The 27,895-nt window shown below is 40.2% G+C and overlaps 2 protein-coding genes across 14 annotated transcripts in view; one reads left to right on the top strand and one right to left on the bottom strand.

Moving 5' to 3' along the window:
• The window catches only part of SLC1A7 (solute carrier family 1 member 7), a 44,406-nt gene extending 38,878 nt beyond the window's left edge, over positions 1 to 5,528 (top strand). Inside the window, exons 10-11 of the mRNA XM_031602742.2 lie at positions 3,140 to 3,239; positions 5,123 to 5,528. Of these exons, the coding sequence (XP_031458602.1) occupies positions 3,140 to 3,239; positions 5,123 to 5,359 (337 nt within the window). The 3' untranslated portion in view covers positions 5,360 to 5,528. The remainder of the gene's footprint in view (positions 1 to 3,139; positions 3,240 to 5,122) is intronic.
• The window catches only part of PODN (podocan), an 83,873-nt gene that overhangs the window by 36,759 nt on the left and 19,219 nt on the right, over positions 1 to 27,895 (bottom strand). For 9 of the 13 annotated variants that reach the window (XR_016469319.1, XR_016469318.1, XR_016469322.1 and 6 more), the window contains exons 7-12: positions 26,079 to 26,194; positions 23,871 to 24,528; positions 21,075 to 21,223; positions 18,752 to 18,952; positions 14,409 to 17,411; positions 843 to 978 (exon numbers count right to left, since the gene is read on the bottom strand). Coding sequence is in view for 2 of the 13 variants with exons in the window: in XM_090146682.1 (XP_090002808.1) it covers positions 18,790 to 18,952; positions 21,075 to 21,223; positions 23,871 to 24,528; positions 26,079 to 26,194 (1,086 nt within the window). In the remaining 11 variants the exon portion in view is untranslated. The other 4 variants (XR_016469325.1, XR_016469324.1, XM_090146682.1 and 1 more) reach the window with 4 other exon arrangements.

Genomic DNA, 27,895 nt, shown 5'->3' with positions numbered 1-27,895 from the left:
AGGAATATTCTCATGTGAAGGAAAAATAGCATCTGCTGGGAGCACCTAAATGTGGGAATGGCTGTTCAGATTTTATAAAGCAGCCTTTCTACCACTAGTCATTGAAGCTCCATAGTTGTAGAAGCACAACAAAACTCACAAAGTATTTTAAGCTGTATTACAAAACCCTTTCCCCTTTATATTGCTTAGTTTTCACTCAGCTTTTGCAACATCAGCATTTCATTGTTTTTCCTGTAAGTCTTCCAGTGTATATGGGAACTCTGCTTTTTGTTTTACAAAACATCTCAAAACAACAGACAAAAAAACTCACTCAGGCTATATTCCAGATCAAAAAGTGAGCAAGGAACAGACTCAATTTTCTGTCTTTCATGGATGAACTTCCATATGCAAAGTATATTTCAGTATTTCAGCACCTGGTTTCAAGAGTCTGCAGATGCGAAGTGTCAACATGGTTGACATGGTGAATATTTCCAATATTAGCTTTGGAAGCACTAGAATATGAAGAATGCTTGAAGAAGGCTGATTAGGTGATCTTACAAGACTGAAATACCCATTACAATGCATTAAAGGCATTACAACTTGTTTAGGTAGGTATAACATGTATGCTATATACTACATACCTTTTGCTGGTGCCTGGAGACAAAAGAAGAAAATTAAAATGTTTCTCATCTCATTTATTGAATACAAGATAAAAGTTTTGCATCTTTAATTATGATATTCTCTAAAACTCAGATACCACTGCAACACTTGCTGTAAGTGTTTGCATTGAAAGAAATACTATGAGCAGCAAGTTGGCCTCTTAGTAGAGAAATTTCAGTGGTGTGTGATGTGGTTTTACTCACATGTGGTGCAGACATCTGTGTGCGGACAGGAACATGGAGCAGGATTGGTCCAACAATGTGCCAGGCAATCAATTTTCTTAAGAGTTTCAGTATGGTGCTCTGTTTCCTCAAAAAAATTCTGTCTTCAGAGCAGATCCTAATCAGAGACCAATAGAGAGTATAAACTTTGGAGCTCTGCTCATACAATTTCTTCTCCATCACAGCTCTTTGCACAGTCCAAAATTAACATTCCAGAACAGCCTTCCATGAATCCAAATCTGATGGTCAACTAAGAAGAAGCCTACGTGTAACAGGAACATCTCCCACTTTGTGCTGTAACAGTTTTCCCTGCTTAACAAAACATGGTTGTAGGAACTTTCCTCAAGGAAAAACCCAAACTCAGAAAAACAGGTAGCAGAAAAATGGAGTGAGCAAACAACTTTAGCACTGGATCCTAAATTCAACAAACACATTTAGGTGTAGGTGCTGAAATCTGATGAAATTACTTGCAATTGTATGTATGATTTGGATAACAGCACAGGCAAATAACATTTCATGCAAGAACTCTTTCTTCTAGTTAGGCAAGCAACTGCACAAACATTTGCATGCATAGATTACATGCCTAAAATATATGGAGAAAAAAACATCAGCACACAGTTTCAATTTTTTTTCTATATTAAGTTACAGGATCAGAAATCTGGGCATTGTTGATATTGGACTGTCACTACCTTTAATAAGCCAAACATCTGGAGATTTCTGAGCCTTCATTTTATAACCCACATTTATAAATTAAGTTACCAATTTGACACAGCTTTCAGATGTTAATGTTTTTCTTGGAAAAATGTGATATATTTCAGACTTAAAAACTATATCATCTATTTGAAATCTCACCAGTTTTAACTAATAGATTCCAAGCAGTTTGAAGCGAAGCACTTGTCTATGGTAACCACTTACTCTTGTGTATTTACAGTCAATATTTTTGAGATGTTGGTGGGTAAAAGATGTAAAAAAGGGAAGAACTGATTCCATAGATAAATCAATGGAAAACAGTGAAAATTGTGTATACACAATATTGTCAAACATAAAAAGTGAAATTGGAAGAAAAGGTAACTGAAAATGAAGAATCCTTCGGAGCCAGAGGTGCCATGGCAACCGTGGCTTTTTTCAGAAATGAACAGGATTTAAGTTAGAAAGTGGTCACTCCCTGCATAGATTGTGAGTTTAGTCATTTAGCAATCTTCTGAGTAGCTTTTGATTGTGTTCTGTAATTCCTACTTATACAATTATCTTCTTGCTGAGAAGATTGCTTAAGAATGCAGGACTGAGATCTTGACACCTAGTACAAGGTACTGTTTGGACTGGCTGTCCTTTACTTGTACTGAATGAAGACATTTGCATCAGCAGCCTCCAAATGAGGCCATACCACTGGAGCTCAACATAAAAAAACAGAAGTCTTGATCTGCTGTGCTAAGACTTTCCAGTGCTGGATCAGTTCTCATGCAAAGGGAAGCAATAGCACACAGGTGTCCTTTTGGCTTGCCTGGGCAGCACTGACTGAAGAGGAGTTGGGCAGCATATTTGTAGGTTTCACCAAAAGTAATGCCTGCTATTTATTTCCATGGAAACTATGACAGATACAAACAGTATAATAGCACTACTTGATAAATTCTCAGCTACAAAACACTATTTTTCAACACAGTCATCATCATTAGCTTTACATTTTCACCACCGATGAACAAGAGGCTGCATGCTGTGCCTGTAAAAATCTGCACCAGTAAATGTGACCTGTTGTCACCACTGCTGAAACACACCACCACTCACTGCCTCACTGTGTTCACATCCACGGTTTGGTCTCCATCAACACTGAGCAATTGTCAATGAATGTCAATGAGTGCCATATTTTCCCCGTGGAGGAATTCAATTCCACCCTTAGCTTCATACGCACTTCCACTTCCATTTTGTCAGACTGCCCTTCTGCTGCCATCTCTTTTTTTAACACACACAAAAAAAGAGAGCAACACAACCATAAAACTAGTGGGATATGTGACCTTGTTTTTGTGGAACCACTGCATCAGCGGTGGCTGCAGTTCTCAGTGAGTTCTCAAGGTGCTGGTCAGAGCGCGTGTGGAGGCACAGTGCACTAAGCTCAGAAAAGGTTGGAAAACCCAGTGGAGAAGATAAATAACTTAACTTCTGAACTTGTTGTCTTGTAAAAATAGCTAAACTGATTTTCAGCTATAAATACTGCAGTGATGAAGGCATGGGCAAACGATTTGGCCAAAGAGCCAACAATTTACACTAACTTTGTCATTTACCAGAGACCGGTTTAGAACAATGATCAACGTCCTGGGAGATGCCCTGGCTGCAGGGATTATGGCCCACATCTGCCGGAAGGAGTTCATCAAGGATGGTGATGAGGTAAGAACACCACGAGCCAGGGTGTGACAGTGTGTGCTGTGCTGCGTGCGGCAAAGAGCCTGCCAGCCATCAGTTCCCATATTTGTTTCCAAACAAAATGTAAAGGTGTTTCAGACAGAGGGCAGAATTGGGCAATGGGCTGCTTAGACAGATAGAGTGGAGGAATTTTTCTTCGTGGGTTTATGCAAAAAGCCACTCAAGTTCAACTCTTGGCAGCCTGTATCTGGTGCACTGGGGCTCAGAGCAGGAAGCAGCAGCTGTGCAGTCCTGCACACACACACAGTGCTGGAGCTGAGCTCTGCACTCAGTACCCAAGCCCTGACAAGGTGTGCTGCTTCTGAAGGTGGGACCAGCAACAGAAAGGGGTGACAAACCCTTGGGAATGTGCATAGGGGTGTATATGCACAAACAGTAAGCTCACAACAAAAGCAGCCAGCACATCTACCTCCCTGTCCCTGTCTACCACATCTGTCCCTGCCTCCCTCCACTCCCATGCTTTTTTTCCCTTCTTTCTTGGCATGCATCACTCAGTCTTTTCTTATGCCTGGAATGCCTTCTCATAATCTCACTTGCAGTTCTTAGCAAAGGAGATTTCTAAATCCCTGAGCCCACCATGCTGGGAGGTGCCAATCCCCAACCATTCCAGCTCATGGCAGACCTTTGTGAGCTTTCTTTCGCAGGGCCAGGACAGGTTATATAGAAAAGGTTCTTTGCAGTGACTGCCATTCACAAGGCATGTTTCATTTGTGTGTGTCATCTGGAATATTCTACTCACCTACAGAACTTAAAAACGGCAGTACTAATAGCAAAGTTTTATTGACAGCATTATTTCTGCCATTGTCCAGGCAGTCCTTTTGATAAATCCCACTCTCAGGCCTTCCTGGAACATGCATTTAAAATTCCAACTCTTTCAAGTTTTGTAAAGGTCTTGTCCTCAGAGGTGCTTAGCACCTGCAGTAATTACTGATGACAGGATTAGGCCTGAATACTCGGGCTACACGTGCAGCTCGTTACAAAAAAGTGAACACACAACAACTTAATGGTAAGGTGTGTCATCAGGCACAGAGCCAGGAGTGCATAATGCAGGCCTGACATTTCACTGCTGTATTTAGAACTCCGTTGGAACTCAAGAAGAGATGTTTCAAGAATATAAAATCCCTCCTAAGGGATTATTTAGTCATCTGAGATGAGATTTTTCTTTGCATCTCACTCCGTAATTCTATTAAAATATACTGTTAGTCTGCCATAAGTTTTGGCAGAGTAATTTGTGGACTTAGTAAAGTATGCCCAAAGGCCAAATTTTGTCAGCTGCAAGCCCACGTCTTTTCCAATATTTATGTCTTGTTTTCCCCATCAGAACTTCTGGTTTGATTTAAAAGACTCTTAAATATTTAACATCTGAATCACTCAATAAAATCCTTCTTATGTCTTTTGACACAGAACAAACTGAAACAACAGGTACTGGTACACTGGGTTAGAAGAAAGGCAGAAAGCCACGTCAAATGATTTCCTGGTTTCTATAATTGCACTCAAGAGCAATCACTGCTCAGCATACTGAGCCCATATCTTTCAAACCTGAAATTCTAGTCTTTATTTACACTATTTGTATTGCTTATTGATACAAAAAGGTGTTACTGTGGGTATCAGCTAAATTAGAGCTATAGTAGAATTTGCATTTTTCCATACTTCGAGACTCCTTAACTTTATCCAGGTGGTGCAAAGATACTTTAGTATATATAAGAAACAGATCCTGAAAGTCTGTGGAGGCTCCAGGTAATCTTGGTGAATGCAAAGCAGATTAGAAGCTTCCAAAGTAAAAATTCCCTGCCTTTTGTATACAGCAAAGAGTGGCTGTATTCCAAATCTTACTGCTTTTCACATAGGTGCCATTGATCTGTGAGACTAAACCTCTTAACATCCACCCGATTGTGGCTTACCAGAGAAACGGCTGTGTGAAGACCATGAATGAGCCTCGTGGACCAGAAACAGTGAAGGAGTTAGAGCAGCACATACCTGTACAAGTGGAGCAAGAAGAAAGCCCAGTGGAGAACCACACTAAGAAATCCAACAGTAAAGACCACTGCACTATTGAAATAAATGAACTAGAAACGAATGTGTAACTGCTACACACAGTGGTATCTCATACCCCAGTGACCCAATCTCTACCTCACAGCTGGAAGAGGGACTCTTTGCCTTGAACAGAAAAACGTGGAATTCTCACCACTCTGCTTGTACCGGAGCGAGGGGACCAGCTGTGAACGTCAGGAAAGGCACACAGCTTGCAAGAGACACGGGCTTCTTTAGGTGGAAGATTTCAATACTGAAAAAATAACTAATGGATGGCTGCTGTTTTATTCTGCACTCATTTGACTCCACTATAGTATTTGACACTCCTTTGGCTTCGTTTTTTTAATTATTTTTTTTTTATTTGTCCCTTTCTGGTTTTCTAACCAAAGCCTTTTTTGTGAATCTGAGTAATTGCAAACACTGTATTTATATCTCTTTTTTGCTCTGTAAAAATGTTTCACCAAAACTACTAAAGAAACTAATTTTGTTTAGGATTCTTTAACTACAGACTTTGTGTTTAGTTTTAGAACAGCTGTAAGAAAATCACACTGATTTCCTGATCTCAAAATGTTGTACATATGACCAAACAACATCTCAAGCCAAGGTGAAGCAAAGTCTACATTTTTGCAAGCGAGCACAGCAAGGTAATTCTGAGGGGCAGCTTTCAGAGACAGGCATTCAAGTGTGATACGTAACACCACGATCCTAAGTCACTGAAAAGCACAGTTTGCCTTCCAAGTGCCAGATTTGTTAACCTTTTTTTAACCTAGCTCTTCAGTAGATTCAGTACCATGCACACACAGTGGCAGAGGCAGTGTGAGCCCAAATCCATAAGCACTGGTGCTAATGTATCCTCCCCTGCAGCCCATAGGCCCTTCTGTGTAAATATGTACCAATTTGAAGCTCGAGCTCTTGAACTGTACGCTTCATACTAAGGGCAGACCAAACTCAAACTAGAACACCATGCTGACTAACATTGGGGTTTTGTGGGGAGTCTCCTGGGGAAACTGGACTGCTATTTTTCGTGATTCAGTGGTCAAACTACATTGAAAGTTATATCCCTTGCATAATCTACTGAATCGGTTACAATAAAATCTGCTGTTTCCAATGTTTGTGATAGAGAACATTTTTAATAAACTTGCCGTTTCAAAACCAGGCTGTCTGTGCACTTCTACCATTGGTGCCTTCTTTCTCTTCCAAAAAGAACAGGGGAAGTGAGGAGACCTTTTTAAAATTGGAGGTTGATCCAGAGATTACATACCAGTTCCTACCAAGACACTTGACATATTACATGTAGCTACTTAGGACAGGTCAGTTTCAGATAACACGTGCTTGCTATTCTAATACTCTTCTCCCACCTACAGCAAAAAAGAACCCAGTCAAAAAGGACAATGCCTACACTTGCCAGAAGCAGGAATGATTCATTCACATGATTAGTGGTTTTCCTGGCATGTGCATATTCACTTCTTTGAGGGGTCCTTGTTCAGAAAATTCTTTTCCTACACACTAATTAGTTACTTCAGATGGCTGTAGTGTAGAGGTAGCTTAAATTTCAAATGGTGAAGCCAGAACCAACAAATACATTTTATTTGCCCATAATTCCAGAGGTCCAAGTCCCCGTTGCTTTCACAAGGTCTGACCTTGAGACTTGCTTCTTTTTTGTCCATTTCAAAACAGCGTATGCCACCATTCAGCAGTTTCCCATCACAAAGGGGGAGATTTGTAGATTGTAGCAGCAATACAATTAATACAGTTGTTTTTGTTGTGTATGGACACTTTGCAAGAGGCCTCTTACACAATTTCACTGCTGATGTGCCCTCTGCCCAATTTGTATTTTGCACAAACGCCCATCCCTCACATCCCAGTGCAGTCACTCCTCCTGGTTGCTTGTTAAATAATCACTTTTTGATTGCTCAGAGCTTTTCAGACAGTTGTCAGGTACTCAAGGCAATTAATCTGTAATCAAGAGATGTCCAACTTTAGTAGAAATTATGGTAACTATTTTCCTGATTGATCCTAGAGTGAAGAACAATGAACACAGAACATGTAGAATAAAAAAAACCTGACATTATTCAGAACAATTTGCTCTGAAGAAGCCCTGTAATGCACCTGCTCTGCAGTGCCATTAAAATGTGTGATTTCAGGGGGCTGAAGCTCTCTGAGTGGGCAGCAGCACCAGCCAGCAGACAGCATCTTGCTTTGACCTCAGCCTCCTCAGGTCTCCCCTCCTCCCCAGCTGTACAGACCCAACTAGTTAGGAGGCCAGATGAATAAGCAGATGAAGAGCAGTTTTAATTCAAACCAGTTCACATATGTTTTTAGTGCAGTCCTAACAAACAGTTGTGTCAACACAAGTGGAGGGGTGACACAGGGACAGGAACAAGCAGACAGGGATGAAGCAGTGTAAGCTCACGTGGAGAGGGCAGGATCTCTGCACACTGGCTGTGCCAGCACAGTCACTTTACAGTCACTTTGAATAGAGAGAAATGATGAAGAAAGGCCATGTAGATCCAAGATTTTAAATACCTAGTTCCAAACGAGGAGATTTTGGATGGGTCTGCCCACACCCTGTGCCAAAGCACCTTGGTTTGCCAAGCAGAAAGTGCTGCCAGCCTTACCACCACCTTCCTCTCCATCCACATATAACTTTTGGCTGACTGCAAAGTGCAAATCCCTTTGCCTGCTTGCCTGAGCCAGTTAATCCAGCATGCCACCCTTTAGCATAGGAACATCTCCAGATATCCAAGCCAACTCCAGTGCAAAGGAGCTGTGTGACTTCTACAAGGTGAACTTCAGATGGATAAATCAGCAACAGAAGCAGCTGTTTGTGGTGCACAAGCCCTGCACAATACTGAAACCCACAGCTGTACCCCCTTCTACTCTTATTTGGCATGTAGGGAATGGGAAGTCTCATGTGTGAAGGGCAGTTTTATGGAATCAACAGGACATTTTAAAATTAGCCTTCTGCATACAAACTCTATTCACAGACTGTCCAGTTTTGCTTTGCAACTTTGAAATGAATTGTTACTTTATATTGTTTTATATATATCTGTCTTAAACTTCGGTTTTATACCAATACTTGCCTCCCATTCATCCTAAAAATTATGCCAATTTAGCAGACTGCAGCACTTTAGTTCTTCATTCTGGTAAATATGTATATGTAGCTCAGCATAGCATGAACTTGACTGCAGCATCTGACTGCTACTGCAGTCATTCTGTGTTAAGAACATGAGAGACTACTGTTAGCTGTACAGAATCAAAGACTGAGGTTATAGCATTTTTTACTATGAGCTTTCCTCCATGTTTGCTGTTTTCTGTGTCTCATGGTGTTTGTTGTCAAGCAGCTTGACACATGGTGCAATTCGGCTAGCAGCAGGTTCCACAGCATATTTGCATGTACAGATCTGTTCATATTTTCCAGCTATAACTGCACTTCAGTCCGATAAAAATAATGGAGCTGCTGACCATTGAGTTGGAGTGCAGGCTTCGTGCTGGTAAATATCTTTCTCCCACTGTCAGAGCATATAAGCAAGCACATGACCCTCACAAACTCAAAACATTTATGTAAAAATCAATCAATCACTAATTACTACAGTTTGCATGGAATACATTCAAGTACATGTGGGAGGAACATATTTCTTAACTGGCAACATTCAATGGCATTTTGAAGTTACCTCCCCCTGCTGAGAGGAAAGGGAACTTAGCTATTAAAAGCATACTCATGACAGCCTAGGGAGCATGCTGGAAGGAGAGAAGAAAATGAAGAAGGATGATGTATTAGATACAGCTATGGAAGGAATAATTGGAGAAATTACCCAAATTAACACATATTTATCAGAGACGCTAGTTTTATGTTGGTTCATCTGCAGCTGCATTATTCTGGAGATACTACTGAGAAGACATGCTGCAGACTTGCGGTATAAAAATCAAAGACATCCGAAATCTGGTTTCTGAGGATTTTGCCAACATGCAGGAAGCTCTGAAGAGCCAAATTTCTGTAATGGATCCTTGTGCAAAAATTAGAACTGAGAGAAGAAGCCCCAGCCGGGGCACTCACACATCCCACTGGCTCCTGGAGCTTCTGGTTGCCAGCTCAAATACAGCTGTTCATGGAACTGATGTCTTAATTGCAGCTAAGCTTATTTATAGCACCTGAATTGGTACTATATACAAATCCCAATATACAAATACAATAATTTAATAACTTGTTGAAACGAATTGTGTAGCCTCTCTCCATGTTACACACGCAGTTCTAAAGCACTTAGAAAACACAGTAGCTCTGTAGCATCCCTATTTGATGAGCTCTCTCTTTCAACTCTACAACAAAAATCAACGGCAGAGCAGATCTGATATATTTTCTGGGCAGTCGGAAAGTTAGGTCTTCAAGCCAGATGGATAGCCTTGAAAATGACTTCAGTCTTTCTTGTGCTTTCCACAAAGAAATGAAGTAACTACTAACAGAAGGTTGCTGTGTGCAAGCAAAATGTGTAACCTGGGAACTGAACTGGGTCTGGAAAACTCAGGCAGCCTTTGATCATGCACAATGCTGAGTACTCCTGTGGCTGTCTCTAGTGAAAGCCCAGGTGCATTTTTACATCAAGACAGCTCCCTTTCATTACAGTGGCAGTGGCCATGAGGAATTGCTGGTTTTCCCCTCCAGGCACTAAGCTGGCTGAGATTGTAGCCTTCCAGCTGAGGAGAAAAATCAACATCTTTTTGCAGTAATTTTTGCAATAATATTAACAGCTGAAAAATACCTGATTTTGCAGCACTCTTAAAGGAATCCACAGAAGAGATTACCTGAATGCATCTATTCTCTAAGGGCTGGGTTGCAAATGAAATGTATGTATTAAATTTCTCACTTTAGCCTACGATGGCTAAAGATGCTCAAATTCCATCCCTTACTAAGTGCTTTGGAGCATGCTGAATGATACTTCAGGAATTCATAAGAGAGTTTGTTCCACATAACCCCAAATAGGAGAGAGAAATAGAACAAGAAGGCTGATCACTGCTTTAGTGGTCATTATTCACTACCTCAGACTTCTCATGTGATCTGTGGTCAAAAGACCACAAGAATGTAGGGCTTGCTTCCCATCTGTAAACAAAGAAAACACACTTTTTAATTCAACAGGGTGTTGCACAGCAAGTATGAATCAGCTGCCAACATGTCAACAATCAGGGGTCTCATCTGGTTACCCTGGATTACTTCTGTCTCTCTGGAAGCACAGAATCACTATCCAGAATATTTACAGGAACTGTCACTTTTCTAGGTGACAAAACTTCAGATTCCATCATTTATATTCTAGCAACAGTTACATCTCCATAGCCCACATGATGATTCATGGGAATGGATTTGGCACAGCTGAGACCTTTGGCAGATCTGTGACACAGAATATTTCAGATATTTTATAGGCTGCAAAAGTAAAAACAACAGCAGTCTGTTACTGAGTGGTATTTGGGGGAAGGAATGAAGAAGGCTTCAAAGAGATAAGATGGTGAGTACTGCTAGGTGAAGAGTGTGTAATGATTTCTTCCCTTGCAATAGTATCAAATCTCTTTTCCTTGTTGGCTCCAAGGTGAGGATACCAACAGCTGAAGATGTAGGGATGGAGTAAGCCACCCTTCTCTCCTCAAAGCTTCTGCTTGTGAATAGACACTAAAGGCAAAGCAGGCAGGGTTACATGTGTTCACAAACAGCTGGGACACATGGCCAAGTCTTGGCTACCTCTCACTCGCTGAAAACTACTGAACAGACTACACCGTTAATGGAATGACATTTTTCCTTCTCTTGTTTGTGATATTATGAAAAGTTATTTGGATTCTCACAAATGCTTTTTGTGGGACAGTGTGCGCTGCCATCCAAACCAGCACTGAACATTCAGTTCAGCACAAGAACAAGCAAATGTTGTTGCTGAAGAATGACTTTCAGTTATTACAAAACCCTAGATTTCCCATGCCACTGGGAAATACAGAAGAGCTCAGGATAGGTCTTAGTTTTCCTTTTCAGGTTCTATTATAGCATGTTTTTTTTTTCCTTTACAATACAGAGTTCTACATCTGTTTCTATAAATGCAGTCATCTTGCATCACAAAGAGGTATCTGCATTTCATTTAGAAATGAAGCATATGCTTGTATGTGCATGCAAACAACACTAGCTGAAAGCCACAATGTGACCCACCACATGAAACATACTGTAGTTAATTGTTGCCTTAGAACTTCCCTACTAAGGATGTAATATCTCCAGTTGGTGGTTTTCCCCCCCCCAAAGATGGGTATTTTAATAAGATGGAAAAAGCGGGGAAAGCAAAACAAAAAGTGTTTTATGTTCACAGATATCTCAAATTACATCAGCTACAAATACTGTATGGGCTAGATGGCAAAACCAAAAGAAAAACAAAACTGACCTCGAGATCTTTCATTATGATTTCACTGCTTCTAGTGGTTTTATTGGGCTTTACCTCTAGGCCATTAAAGGCATATGGAAATTGTACAGAACTCAGTTAAACCATATTTTTAACCCTAATCTTCCACCTTCTTTTCTTTTTTAATACTCTAAATAGTTTGAAGTGTAGAGATCTGGGCAGTGTGTGTGTTACTGATAGTTTACTCAATTAATGTGTATTCTTTCTTTTAGAATAGATCATCTAATCTTCTCCCTCTCCTAAATGAAGAAAATATCCCTCTACCATTAAGTCCTTTCTAACCAAATATGTGAGGAGAGTGGAATTAGGAGGCAGGAGGGTACTGCAACCAGCACTCTGGTTGAACATAACTCTAGCAGGAAGTTCACAATAGGAGTCTTTAAGCTCTCTTCTGATGGGGAGACCCTCCACTGAAACTTCTCATTCTCAGTTGTTTTATCATTGGAGCCACACGTAGGACTAAAGTATGGTTCCTTACAATATTTTTTGTGCAAGTAATCTGCAGTTCTCCAGAGGAAATTTCACAAAAAGAATTAGAGATTATCTGCATCACAGATGTACTGTTCCTTCCCTCTACATAAAGTAGGTGGGAACAGCCTGGCAGTCTCATTTCAGTTGTTCCTATTTGGTGTGGCATTGAAAAATTCACTTCAGTTGTTCCTGCTTGCTTTACAGAAAGGGTAGGAACTACTGAGGTGGGTCTTCCAATGTTACATCTTTGAAGCTGTGGATGATGAAGGCACATCATGCTGTAGCAGCTTTGTCTTCAGTGTGCCAGTAAAGGGCCTATGGGTTTTATTCTGCAGCTGCATTTGAATTAAACAGCCCTGACTGAGAGATCCACCACAAAAAAAAGGAAACTGTGTGATGCATAAGCAATCAAAGTTCATTTTAATCCTGCAGAAAATATATACCCTAAGTAAAACCTCTCAAAGCTAATTACTTCAATAAACACACAATTATATCCTAAGTAATAAAAGCAGGAGACTCACTCATTTCTTGTCTGCAACTGGAGCTGAGAATACTGTAAATCAATAAGGATTTTTATCAGAACCAACATTCTCAATGGGATGATGATCACAGACTAAAAACAGATTCTGGAACTATCATGGGGAAAACTTGAGATAGCCTGTACAACTGTGCACTAAAACAGCCTTAGCCTGGTTTAAAACCATTTGAAGTTGGTATTTATTGATGGACTGTTTTATGTCCTTGGATACTACTGAAGAATTTTTATGGAAACACTGTATACTGCACTATTAGAACACATTTATCATCTGCTGCCTCCACATACATCTCACAGCTGGCTGACTTTACAATAGCAGTATGAATCAGAGCTACAGGGCACACCAATATTTTCCTCCCTAAAGGAAATGGAGCTCTTTGGGGAGTTTACTCACTGTTTTTACATTAGCAACACAATAAAGCAATCACAGTGATCTCCATAAATTAATGCCTTGAATAAACAAAGCTTAATTCACATTACATAAAACTCTAAATATACTTAAAGTTTTTAGAACAGCTATTCCCAAACCCACAGAAAAAGACTCACCAATAACACTACAGAGTGAAATCGATTAATAGAATATTGGAATGTATCACAGAAGTTTTCCAAGAGACTGCTTCCCATCAAAAATATTGCTTGAAAAATGTATTTATTTTTACTACATTTTTGTAAGTAAAATTTGTAAAAATATCAGTGGGCTGGGCCAACAGAGTGACAAATAGATCATGAACTATCAGGAACGACTGTCAAAAGAGAGCAATCATGAAGCTTCAATCACAGTCTGCTGTCTTAAGCCATTAAAAGCATATAAAGAAGAGTAGATTGTATCTCTGCTTTACAAAGGTGCAGATAAAATAGGCTCTTGTTTTTAAAATTATCTAACAAGACTGAGCAAAGGAGTGTGAAGGCAGTTCAATCAGCTACCAGTAACATTTCCTTCTGCAGCCCTCATAGAAATACAGTAGGACCAACCTAAGAAATTGCTACAGTGAAGTACAACTTCAGCCTAGATCCTTCTGTGGCTGCTCAGCCCGTGCAGCCAAGGATAGCTGCTGGCAAAGCACCAGAAAATCAAGGCAGTTCAGCTGCTATGCTGGCACAAAGGAAGAGCTGAGAAGCACGAGGAAGGGCAGTGGTGTGCTCCTGCTTTCCCCTCTGCATGGACCACCAAGGAGCAGGAAAAAGGCAATTGGGTCCTAAGGAGGACACTTCCTAACCTCACCTACTTTGTTAATGCATATCCATAGCCTCACTCCTGCCCATATGTAACTTCTACTACTCTAGATCCTAATTCTTTTCAGAAGTTCTTTTCCTGCAAAGCAAATGAACAGCAGGGGGCTGCACCACAGGCGCCTCAAAGGCCGGGCTGCCAGTCCAACCCCTCAGCACCTGCAGGGGTTGGAGGATCCTTTCCCCAACTGCCCTCTAGATGGACAATCCAGTCGTATTTGTGGGAGAGCGCTAAGAAAAACAATCTCCAAGTCCCCAAAGCAACTTTTGTTTTCTAAAGAACATCATCCGATCGTAGCAGGCTGACAGGGAGGGGGCTGCACAGAGGGTGGTCGGTGACTGCTGGGGGAAGCAGCCCTGCAGCAATGCTGCCACAGCACAGGGCTGGGTGCTGGTGGCTCTTTAGGGGCCCCCCACTCCCATCCTGAACCCACCACAACTCACCTCTCTTGCCTGCGCAGGGCTGGGGATGGCCGGTCACCTGCAGGTCCTGCTGTCCCTCACACAGGGCCTCACCGGGCGCCATGTTGGCTGAAGGACTCAGCGGGCACCACTGCCCTCCCCACAGAGCACTGCTGGGCTGCGCCTCTGCTCCTCACAGCACGCGGGATGGCGGCAGCTCCTCTGTGAGGCCTTTCTGCCCGTCTGGGGCAGGGAGATCCCTTCACTTCTCTGAACGTGGGGAGTGGAGGGAAACGGGCTCCCTCAGATGGCCCCAGTGCCAGCCTGGCACCCAAAAAAGACAAACGGCCATAACTCCTCTTGAAGGGAGACAAAACCACTGGAGATTACATATCCTTCTATCCTTGGCCTTTGTTTCCAAGGAAATCCACAACAACAAGCCCCCAGGATTAGCCAGAGGGGAATGTGATAAAGAGAGGGGTGCGGATGTGGGAGCAGGTGCTGGGACCCTCTTTGGGAGGGCACGGCCATGGGGCCAGGAACTGAACAGAGACAGAGGGGAGAATGGCTGCAAAGGGCCCCATCCACACTGTAAGCACAGCTGGGCTATGTGCCCACCATCTGAATGAAAAGCTTGTTATCCACAGGCTATTTTTGGCATATACTGAGTTCTTTAAAGCTTATGTGCTGCATTTGCAGTCTTGCTGCTGGGTAAAACTGTATCCAGTCTCACAAAAATGCCATTTTCTGCAGTACCCTTTATAATGAGGAAACATGGTCTCAAAAGAAACATAGCAAATAAACCCAGATCTCAGTTTACATACAGACCACACATGAATACCAAGCATGGCCAAATGCACACTTAGGATTAAAGCTGCCAACTGAATATTTCAGACTTCAGCATTTCACTATCCATAACATCTATGTCAGCATTAAAAACTTGCTGTTCTCTTTCTCAAATCTGAGCATCTCACAGGAAGAATGTCACATGGTTATATTGTCTCTTTTTGCCCCAACTTTTTGGCCTAAAGAGAAGTCAGCTTCCCAGCTCTTCCCATTTTCAGTTGAAGGCCATAAAAAGTAAGATTTTGTATGTGGGTCCTGTTCCACCAAAGGCTTGGGTTGGAACTTGGAAACACAGTTACCATCCATAGCCAAGAAAAACGTGCGTGCTAAATCTTGTGGATTTGACTTTTCCTTATAATCTCTCAGGGCCTTTTATCCCTTTAAAGGAACTAAACAAACTACGAGCTTGGTTTGGCTTTTAATGTGCTGAGGAGCAGTGGTTTTTTTTTTCTTATTGTTGCTGGGAAAAATTGTCCCATCCAAAGGACAGATTCAATGTGCAGATTCTCACAGAATCACAGAGCAAGGCACTGAATTTTAAAAATAATCAAACACTTCTACATCAAACTGTATAATTGTGCAAATTGTCAGCTTATTCAAGAGTATAATAAATAGATCTATTTCACCAAAGACTAGCAAAACTTGCCACTGGGGTTTGCCACTAGCAATTACTCATTGATTTCCACTACATTCTGTAAATATTTCACATACAAATCTATCCCAAAAGTCAGAATGCTGTTCTATTTCTCATCTGTATAGATGACATTAAAAAATGTGTTTGTCTGCTTTGTTGGGTTTTTTTGTTTGCAATTGTTCAGGGCCAAGTTATGGGTTGTTTGTTTTTTCAATAAAAATATCACAACTGCCACATGGTCATCTTTTCTTCTGTGACTTATGACCATCATAAATTGTCTATGAAAATATCAGCTTGAAATTACTGTCATGTGCTACATGACCCCAAAGGGAGAGTGTGGAATTAAGCCTTTTCCATCAGGAAAAACAGCTGGTTAAAAAGCAGGCCAACTGTTTCCAAGTAAATCCTGGAATACAGCATGCAAAACAACATGTGTTCAACCAGAAATCCTCAAAAGAAAAGAGCATTTCCTCAAACATATTAGCCACCTCAGATGAAGGCTATTATAAACAAATAGGAATCCTGCCATCCTAGTACCTCTGTAAATCTTCTTTTCTTTGGTTTCTTTATTTTCCATGATTTGGACAGGACCTGGAAATACTCAACAGTGAGGTTTTAAATTAAGAGATTATGAGAACAAGTACTGTCACAAAACTTGAAACAAACAAATTTCTGTTGACACTTCACAGTTTCCACTCACTTATCTCTTTTGCTTCATTAGTCTCACTTCTGACTCTTAACATAAATGATATAAAATATGTAAAAATTTCTACTGCATATATCATACTGCATACTGATATTCAGTCTTCTGGACATATCTTCTGAGACATTCACACAACTGCCACATGGTCAAACAACAGCAACACACAAACTATACCAAACCTTTGGAAAGTAGGCATAGGTTTTTTTTATATATATGTTCATGAGACCAATTGTTGTATCTTAAAAACTTTCTAAAACAGGCATATACTGCAGGCAGTGGCAGTAAAGATAAAATATTATGGGATCCAGCCTTATTTTTTTTTTTTCTCATCCAAATATACACATTGTTCTAACAGAAGAATAGTTTAATCCAGACTTATTGCTGCTGCTTCTTGACCCAAATGCTTCCTATATTGCTCCACACATGAAACTACTGCAAATATCCACCTCGTCTGATCAACAACAGCTTCTTTGGGGTGCAAGAACAGAAAAGAAGCATAATACATAGTTCACTTAAAATGCAGTGACAAAAACAGCATTTGAAGGCATGTGTTCAAAATAGTCCCATATTGTTATTACAGATGGAAACAGTGAAGGAAGAGAAACAAGGAACAAAAGCCAGCTTTTGTGAGTTCCAAAGCAATCCCTTATGATCCTGGGTCTTGTATAAGATGATTTGGAAGCTTTGGAAAGGCATTCAGGGTCTCTCCCTGAATAAAGCACTGCAACACACTGTCTTCCATAAGCCTGGCCCAGTGCCATGACAGTTTCTGTATAATTCATTGCACATTCTGCTAAGTGTTCTATATATATCTATATAGATATATACACATAGAAATATATGTAATTTTCCATATGCTTTGCTGCAAAACAAGAGAAAAACAAAATCAGTTACATAACAGAATACAGAATTCATAACAGGCTAAATTTAGTATCTGCTGAAAAGTTGCACATGCTCCAAACCACAGATGTGCTGATAAAGCTGCATATATTCTAATAATTATATTGGATTACATATATATATATATTTTTTCCCTCACAAAGGTTTGACATAGCCTAAACTGGAGGTCTACTGTTCAACTTTCTGCGTAGCTTTTGTCCTTTCTAATCCTCATCATCTTTTCAGTGAATTAGCACTATTTCTAGCAATTCCTTGTGTCACTATGACAAAGTATAGATCTGGGACTAAGCTAAACATTTATTTCAATTTCAAAGTCTTGGAGCTTAAATCCTCAGTAGTAAACAGTAGTACCTTGAACCTCGTAATCTCTGTTAAGCATGAAAGGCTTAAGAGATGTCTTTTCTTATGGAAAAATACATACTCTTCAAATACCAATTTATCCTCATTGTTTCTTTTGCCTTTGAAAACAAAAGAGTGGCTGGCCAGATTGGTTATGGAATACTGAGATCTTAAGTTCAGGATTACCAGTCTGGAATTAAAGTTAACAGCAAACACAATTTGTAACCACCCAGAGGCTATTCAGTAAGTCTGAGTGAAGTGATCAATGTACCCTTGCCAAGACTTACCAGTAGCAAATCATAGGCTGTTCTAAGAACTTAAGCATGGCTATCCTGAACCAGGCATCAATTCAGCTCTGCGTACTGTCTCCCAGAGTGACCTGAAGTGGATATTCTTTCCATAAGAAATATTCCAAGTATAGTACTATCTTCCTATACACTCCAGTGGTCAGTGATTTAAGGATTGCCTAAAATAGATGTTGCTTCTTAGCACTGTGTTTAACAGACACTGATGGGCCTATCCTCCTTTAATTTGTCTTATTTTTTTTAATCCACTTTCAGCTCACATGGTCTTCTGCATCAGTTGAACTTTTAAACTAGCTACTTTAATAATATCATGAAATACCTTTATTAAAAACAAAAATAAAAAAAGGAGAAAAAAAACAGAGCTGGTAAATAAGATCCACAATCTTTATCTACTGTATCCTTGTGGTTATAAGCAGGAGTCACTATGAGAAGTCCACTGCCACCAATAAAATAAAGATATTTACTGATTGTTTCATTTTAAAATTAATGTATTTTCCGCCTTTTTGGATTCTGCAATTCCTGGTCATATTTGGGTGAAAGCTGTTGAACCTATGGCTCAGACACCTCCTGTTAAGTTTCAATCATACTTGTAAATTGGAATTATTTACACAAGAGTCTGAGAACTGAGTCCATGATTTAACTAAACGTCAGCTGTTACCTTCCACATGGTGTGCCTGTGTGAGTTCACATTTTTTCTCAGTTTTCCTCATCTTCCTCATCTTCTAATTCCTCTTCTGAGTCATCCTTATTCTTTGAAGTGTTGCTGAATTCAAGGTTCCCTTCAATATCCAGTACTTGTAAGTGCTGTAGACTTTGGAAGGTATTTACCTTCAGTGCTCCAACTGCAATCTTATTAAACCTTTAAGCAAACAAAAAAAGACCCTCCTGTTAAAATAAGCCCGTTTCCATATCCAAGAGAGAAATGAAAGGAGACTAGGAGGAAATAATTAGGAGGAAATAATTCAGCAGTTACTCTAATTTTACAGTAGCACACAACAGCACTTAGAAATGAAAGCCTTTGTAAAGAAAGCAGAACTGCTAAAATGCTGGTACTGAATTCTTCATGTGTAGAACTGAACAATGTAGAACTGTAGAATGATGAATATGGGAAGATAATTATCTTTCAAGGGTCCTAACAGTGTGCAAAGGTCCTGGCTGACAATAAAAAGCCAAAGCTCAAATCCAACGTTCCCCCTTCCAGATCCATCATTATTTTTTCCTCCAGACACACTGAGCTGCAGAGTACTGATTTCTCTGGACAGAAAAAGAGAAGGAAAGTCGGTAAAGGTTACGAAGCAGGCAAACACAGTGACTGAACAAAGCTTTCTGACAGTACTATGTATCATTGCAAAGGACCTTGCAGGAAAATAATAGGAAATATTAAGCATCTCACACTGATTTCTAGTTCACTACTCAAGCTCTCAGAAGATTTCTGCCCCAGCACATATGACCACCTCTTTAACTGTATTCTGCAAGGAAAAAAATCATAGTATTGGAATTCCTCCCCCACAGATTCTTTCTCTTGGCATACTGCTTTCTCCTTCCCAGGCAGAAAAGACATCTGCTCCATAGTCCACATTTCAAAGTGCAACTTGTTTTTCCATGAGATTCCATGTCATCCCTTGACAGCAGAATTCTTCTCCCACAATACATGCAATTCTGGTGCGAAGAATCTCCTTAGAAACATGTGCAGAAACTTTTTTTATCTGTTACATTGTTTTCCAGAAATGTAAATAAACTAATCTAAAGTTTCAGAACCCCTCACATTTCCTGCTTCATTCTTACTTTTGAACATGCTTCAAATTGTATTTTGTCTAATATTCCAGATGTATGTTATTGTTTCACTATTACAGGGATTAATAGCCTCCCATTAAGAAATACAGTTTAACTTGGGTGGAGTTGCCTCCTAACCATGTTAGCAAAAAACAGTTCTGCAAATTCTTTTTTTTTTTTCTCTTTATATAGAAATATAGAATGTGGTATGTGGTTTCTGGTTTGTATCCAAACATTCTCAAAAATCTCATAAATGTGAGCAGCTGAATAGACAGACTGCTCTAATTTACACCAGACCAGACTTTTTAATTTTATTTGCTTGGTATGGAACCTTTCATCTAAAAAGGTACGATTCCAAACTATAGAAGAGTGTTGCTGTATAGAGACAAAACAAGGCCATATTTAGTCTTGTGCTGAAGGGCATTCCAGGCTTTTTGAACACAACCATGGGATCAGCTTAACCACATATTCCATAGGTTTTCATAATTTACTTCTAAGCACTATTTTCATTAATGTTCTGTTTGATTAAAATTGAATATATTATTAGGCCAGATCCTGGCTTCCCTTTTTGTGCTTAAGTCCTTAGTAACTCTGCTTAAATCAGTTACTTTATTGTGAGTTTACATTTGGTGTAAAACAAGTTTGGCATCTGCCACTTGTAAAATATTAGGTTTAATAAACAAAGTTCTCATCCAGTTGACAGAGCAGGAAAAGAAACAGAAAATCTTTCTAAATTTAGTTGCATAATTGTCACATTTGTGATGGCTGATAACATTGACATCTGTTTCTGACAAAACTACCGCAGAAAAGCGCACCACATCAAGATTAGTCATGCAAGTCTCATGACAGAAGGTTTTTGTACACTATGAAAAGTCAGGGGCAGCAGGCAGAGGCAGAGCTGTAGTCTTATAACTGAGCTGTAAACCTTTAGTCCGAATATTGGAATATGAGCTAGTGTTAAACATTAACTTCCCAGAATTTCTAACATGCCTAATCCATTCTCATAAAGACAGAAGGGAAAATCTCTCTGAAAAGCACATTTTGTGTATCCATGTCTTTCCTCAGCTGATGAGCATTGCTTCATTGAATTTCTATAAAACAAAGCTGCTTATTTAGAAAGTTAAAATTTTAAATAATTTCTAGAAAGTAAGCAACAATAAAGTGAATTAAAAAAAAATAATCTTGTGTGTTGAAGACTTTGAACTCACCTGAGGTAAATTCCCTTTAGTTTGGGTGTGGACTCAAAATCATTCTCTGAAACAACGGTGATCTTGTTGTTCTGAAGATACAGGTACTCTAGAGATTCTGGCAGGCCTGAGGGGATCGAAGTCAGCTGGTTGCCAGCCATGTCTAATGACTGTAAGGAAGAGACAACAAGGGGTTAAATAAATAATCAAATGTGAATATTAGCAACACTCCAAAAACAGAAGTTTAACAATAAATGAGCTTTCAAAAGCAGGCTGTATACACACACCTGTCCTTCTAAATGTTATCCACTGTTTTTATGTATGTATACATGTAAATATACAAACATTCATATGTATATAATGCACTTATAAAAAAATTAGGATGATAACAGTACAGAAGTGTGATGTTAATGTAAAGCTTTATCCAGGATTTGTGTTTGAAAACCACCTGGAAGCAAGCTTTATTTTTCTGATGTTACTTTAGTGAGTCTGCTCACTACACCTTTCCCTTCTGGTGAGGTCAGGAAAAGAACAAATACTATGTGCATAATGGAAACCGTAGGGTGTCATCCATGCAGAAAGATTCTGTTTGAGTTCATAGTGGAAAACTGAAGTGATGTTTACTGTAGCATAAACTGAGTTAATCTAACTCACATCGAGGTAAAGGTGGCTGCTGCAATTCTGCTTTCTTGTGCTACCATTTAACATCACAATTTCACAGGATGTGCCATGCATACTGTTTTGGTAAGCTGTCCTCAGGCTTTAACCCATGACTACTTACAGTGAATTACAGGCAGACTGGGTTTCAGATATGCTTGGGAAGTCTTTGGAACCTCCTCTTGCAAAGCTTCACTAGCTATGATTATGTTAGATACAATCACACATAAAAATACCTGGAAATATTCTCACACAGAGCAATGTATGAAGACATCAGGACTACAGGTCATGATACTTCTTTATAAAAGTTTTCAGCAAAGAAATTGATTAAAATAAGTGTTATATGCAGCACTTCCCAAGCTGACATACTAGTCACATTATTCAGCTACAGTTCTGCAGATGATTGTCATGAATTCGTTGTTCTTATTCTCAACATAATCCCAGTCTGGCAAACAATTATGCAAATGCTTAGCTTTGCAATTGCAAGCAGTCTTCAGTGATTTCCATGGCAACAGTGTGGACAGGACTGCATGCTAAGTACTTGCACAATCTGGATCTTAGACCTGATTGTTATTTGTCAGATCTCCAGTGCACCAACTCATTAACCTATTGCAGAGTTAAGCCCTTCATGGTAAGATTAATACATACTATCATGAAAATACTTAACAAGTAGTAAGGCTGCTCAAGAAGAAGTCGCAACAAAAAAAAAGACTTAGTTTAAAAGAATCTTGCATACATGCTATTATCTTAATCCTATTTAGTATGAGTGGGGTTTGCTGTGGAAAAGGTGCAGCTGAAGGGCCAGAGTTTGATTCAGCAATGCATTACTCTGGCTTGACACCAACTACAAAAGACTGACAGCAGCATAAAAGTGAGATGAAACTGCAATGAATCAGGCCTTTCAAGAAAGTAAGCTTGTAATTTTTAAATTCCAACCAATAGCTAAAGTTGGTAATAAATCTCATGACCTATTTTTGTCCTCATGACCTAGAGGGGAGAAAAAAAAAAAAAAAGACAGTGACAATGGTTGCATTTCATTAAGCTACTGTGGTTAAATGGTGCCAGTATCTACAATTCTCATCAGCATCTTCCTTCCCAACTACATTCTCTCTCTGACATATTTGCACACACGTGCACATGTCACTGAGGCACCAAACAAATGCAAAATATATCACTGGAATCATCAACCAAATCTACAGCTGATGCAAAGCAACAGCGCTACAGATGCTATTATTGCACTGCTGATTTACATTAACTGAAAAATAAGCTCTTATTTATTCCAAGCCAACAGAAAATATTAACACAGATAAATGTTTACATTGTCTGAAAACGCACTGGGGGCCAGTAAAACATACACTCCGTATCTTCTATCCCTTATCTGCTCTCAGATGTATAAATTTTGCTAGTACAGTGACCTAACAGTAAGCATCCTAGATGGCTACCAGATGACATAGGTAATGCCTTTTACTGCAGGAAACAGGCTGTTACCTAAAAGGAAATGCAGACAAATCCTTCAGCCAGTGTAACAATTCTGAAAGGTCATTTTGCACAGCACAAATGAGATTGTTCCTGACTGCCTTATGGTTTGTGTTTAACTTTCTCGAACAATTAAGCAAATGACGAGACTGCTGATTGAATCCAGACCTCCTAACTGCTATCCAGGTGCCTTAGCCAGCTGAGCTGCTAAATCCTGTAGCTTGGCCTGTCTGACTATAAGCTGATGTGGGGGGCTTTGAGAATTAAGAGTGGTTTTGTTTATGCATTCCTTCTTCCTGCAGTCTCTTTTCAGAGCTCATTTCAGATCTTTTGGAAGACAAACTGTTTGAAACACAGTTTCAGTTTTAATGACAACATTCATTAATGTTTAGCTGAAAATAAAGGACAGCATAAGCATTAGGATTGAGAAACAAAAATGTCTTAACATTTCCCAGAATTAGCAGTACACAGTGGACCACCGCTCTGGTCAGTGGTGGGAGGTACTCACCTCTGGCACAACAGCACAACCTTTCAGCTGCTAGAAACAGAGCACGTGGCACTTAAAATGCAAACCCAAAACATGCATTCCAAGCAAAGCTAGTACTGGTGCCACATAAACTGGTTTAGGCAGACAGAGGAGGACATTAGCATTACGACCACAATAAGAGAAGATGATGTTTCTACCTGGAGACTGCTGAGTTCCCTCCACGCTCTTGAATAAATTGAGTTTACTTTCAGTTTATTGTTGCTCAAATATAATTCCCGCAGTTTTGTCATCCCAGACAAAGTCCCTTTTGGGATTTCACTTATCTCATTTTCCTTCAGCTTCAGAACCTGCAAGTTCTTTGGAAAGCCATAGGGCACCGTGTTGAGGTTGTTTCCAGAAAGATCCAAGGACTTTAGTTGCCTCAGTTTACGGAAGGCCTCCCGATGGATCTGGGGACTTTTGAGCTTATTGTAGCTCAGGTTCAGCTCTTCAAGGAAGTAAGTGGTAGCAAAGTCATTCCTGTTAATCTCAGAAATCTGGTTATGCAGGATCATGAGTGTTTTCACTCGTCGAGGCAGCCCACTGGGAATCCTTTCCAGGAGGTTGTTGTACAGATGGACAGTGTGCAGTTTCTTCAAGCCCTGGAAGGCTGACGGGTGAATACCTCGGGCTTTTAATTTGTTATTATGGAGCAGGAGGTACTCGAGGTTCTTAATTTGGGTCAGGACATCTCTACCAATCACCTTAATTGCATTCTTCTCCAGGTGAAGGAGGACGATGTTTCGAGGCAAACCACTTGGGATTTGTGAGAGGTTATTGCTGGACAAATCCAGATATTCAAGACTAGACAGTTTCCTTGAGAAAGCAGGAAAGAAAACACTTTTCATTTAGATTCTGCAAAGTGAAACAATAATCAACCTTTCCTAGGGTTTTACAGTCCATTTCACAGAAACAGCCTGAATCATTATTGTCTCTCTGAAATTGTATATTTAAACTGAAAAGTAGGGCTGCTTTTGAGATGATGAAATGTTACTGTAATGAAAATTAGAAATGCTAATTCAGTGTCCTAGACTAAGATACTGAACTTCTCCTGACCCTCCAGTATTATGGAAGTGAGTCAGGGGTAGATCTGCTTTGTGTAAGCTACTGAATCTGGATTCCATAGACTCAGTTGAAGCTAAAATAAATCCTCAGACCAGCCACTTATACCAACTGGATGTGGATCAGTGGCGTTACATGCCAAGACTGAGGCGCTCCTATGAGGAGACTGTAATCTGCATGGCACTACATAACCCACTGCAGATGACTAGAAAGCTCTCAGGAAATACAAGAATACATTACAGACATTACTTGCTGTTTACTACACTGTTGCTCAGAGCTCTCCACGTATAGTCTGAATGAACAAATATACTTTCTGGGTAAAACAGTTCATTACTGCAGTCTGTAATGCTTCCTTAGCCTGGGTACCGTACAGCAAAGAGTAACATCCACCCCTGTCTGCTGACTGTGATTGCTGCCTGAGCTACAGCCACTGTACTGTGTTAACATTTCTGTTAAGATTTTGGTGATGTCTAACATTCCCCGTAGGGTGACACAGCAGAACTAAGGTAAATTACTCTGGGAGGTTTCTGGGAGTGATTCGTGGAAAAGAGCTTCCCATTTTTAGAGACCAGAAAAGTTTACAGGATTCATGGCAAGTTATAGGCAGGACAGATTACCTGGTCTAGATTTTCAGGTAGAACCAGGGCAGGACTCAGTGCAAGTAGAAACAAAGGGTAAATTTAGGACAGTCAAAGGCTATTTCAGTTGTACCAGTTTGTAGAAAAGCTTTTGCAGCCATTTGGCCATTGAGCAGCACCATTACATCCCCTCTAACTCCACCAATCCCTACACACTGTAGCTATTAATTCACAACTATGTATCTGTGTCTGCTTGCAATCACTAAAACAGAAAAAACCACAAGTGACATAGCAAAGTGAAGGTCTTGCCTTAACTCCTAGTGAACTGCCCTGGAAACTGAGACGTCTCAAGTAGCCTCACTTCTGTCCCGTTTGGAAAAATGGAGAGCAGCCTGCACCATCATTCTAGATTTCCTTTTCTCAGAGGGCAATTAGCACCTCCTGTGATTGGGTCTGCAGCAATCAAACAGTGATGCGCTCTGATGTTCAGTGTTCTGTCTTCCGTATAATGGAACTCAGGTGTGTGAATTCAAACCACTCACCAAGACCTTTGCTTTTCAATGACAGTATCTGAGTCTATGTCTTTTCATCTAGACCTAGCAGAGGAATGCACAACAGCACAGTTTTTAATAAGTGTACTTTTAAGTACTTTTTTTTTTTGTAGATGTACTACTATACCAGAGGAGGCAGACAGACACAGGTGCAAACTACAGGTCTGAATCTCACCAGAAAGTTTCATTGTCCATTCCTTCATTAGTCAGGTAGTTATTCTGTAAGTACAGCTCCCGCAGGCCTGTAAGTTCACTGAAGGCTCCTTTGGGAATCTTCTCTAGCTTGTTGTTCTAAAGTCATCAAAAGCACATCACACATTATTTAGCATGAAACAACATAGGACACACTCCTATGAGTGCCACATAGGCTCTGCTCAGATATTACCAGGCAATTAAATTTCAAAAGAGCTAGACTTTAGGCGTTTCACTGAAAGTTTTAATTCCACCTAAGAAATAAATACAAATACTAAAGTATTACAACTAAGCACAATAACTGACTTCCAGTTGAATTTTTTAGGCTAAGTAGTTACAATCTGGCACTCCAGGAGGGTTTCATTTTATATTCATACAGTCTTTGCACCTATGTGCAAATCTACAGTGTAATCCAAGAAAGTGGCCCTGTAGTTTGCTCAGAATTTCTGAATTTTCTAAGACAGATTTTACCATAAAGAAGAATTAGTTTGGAAGCTGGGAACCAGCCATCCTTCCAGTGTTTGACATTTGAAAAGGCACACTTCCTGCAATGTAGATTCTAAAGCAATTACTCCTACTGCCTTAGTGCTGCTTTTGAGTAGCCAGCCAGCTGACATGAACAAAATATAAAACTAAATTCCATTTATGAATTCCATACAGGAACTGTAGGAATTATAAAAGTACACATAAAACATTGAAACTGAATTTGTTTAATTTCCCACCCTTCACAGAAGCACAGTATCACAGAATGGCCAGGGTTGGAAGGGACCTCAAGGATCATGAATCTCCAACCCCCCCTGCCACATGCAGGGCCACCAACCTCCCCACTTAATACTAGACCAGGCTGCCCAGGGCCCCATCCAATCTGGCCTTGAACACCTCCAGGACAGGGCATCCACATCCTCTCTGGGCAGCCTGCTCCAGTACCCCTCAGGTACAAGCAATAATGTGAGGAGCAGACTAGACTAGGCATGGTCCCAATTAATGTAAAGCAGATACCATCACAGAGAGACTTGGCTGCAGATCACAGTGAAGAGTGAAACAAAAAGATCTATCACACCTACAAGTACACTTTCAGTCAATATCCTGTTTCTCACTGCTGTGTTCAGTTAACTGTGTCCAGTTAGATGACAGGCAGTGCACTTGAAAACAAAATGCTTGTTTCCCTCTATCATTTTTCTGCTTTGAACACAGGTGGGACAGCAGGGAAGAATATGAGTCCTAAGAACAGTCCTTGAAGGCTAAGCCTTCATTTAGGAGATAACTATTACTTATGAATTCCAACAAAATCCAGGGCTTTAGTAACTTCATAATATGGCAGACAAAATCTACAAGGTTAAAGGCCCTTTGCCTTCTTCAACCTATAGAAGTCTTTGTAGAAGTTTTGTAGAAGACTTCAGTGGGATTTTGCAGTGAAATCTTCAAGGAAAAAGGAAGCTGGGAGGCAACACAGAATGATACAAGGGCTGATAACAGGTGTTCAATGACTTCTTTGCCTCAGTCTTCACAGGCACAGGCTCTAGCCATACCACCCAAGCTGCAGGAAGCAAAGGTAAGAACTTGGAGAAGGAAAATCTGGCTCTGGGGGGACCTTATAGCAGCCTTCCAGTACCTGAATGGGGGCCTACAGGAAAGCTGGGGAGAGAACACAACAGGTAGCAACAGGACAAGGGGGAATGGCTTTAAACTGGAAGTAGTTTTAGACCAGATATTAGGAAGAAATCCTTTACCTTGATGGTGATGAGACACTGGAACAGGTTGCTCAGCAAGGTTGTAGATGCCCCCTCTCTGCAACCATTC

The sequence above is a fragment of the Phasianus colchicus genome, chromosome 9 (genome assembly GCF_987193195.1).
Source record: "Phasianus colchicus chromosome 9, bPhaCol1.hap1.1, whole genome shotgun sequence".
Taxonomy (NCBI): domain Eukaryota; kingdom Metazoa; phylum Chordata; class Aves; order Galliformes; family Phasianidae; genus Phasianus; species Phasianus colchicus.
The sequence above is the reverse complement of the archived record's forward strand: the minus strand, read 5'-3'. Positions and strand labels throughout refer to the sequence as shown.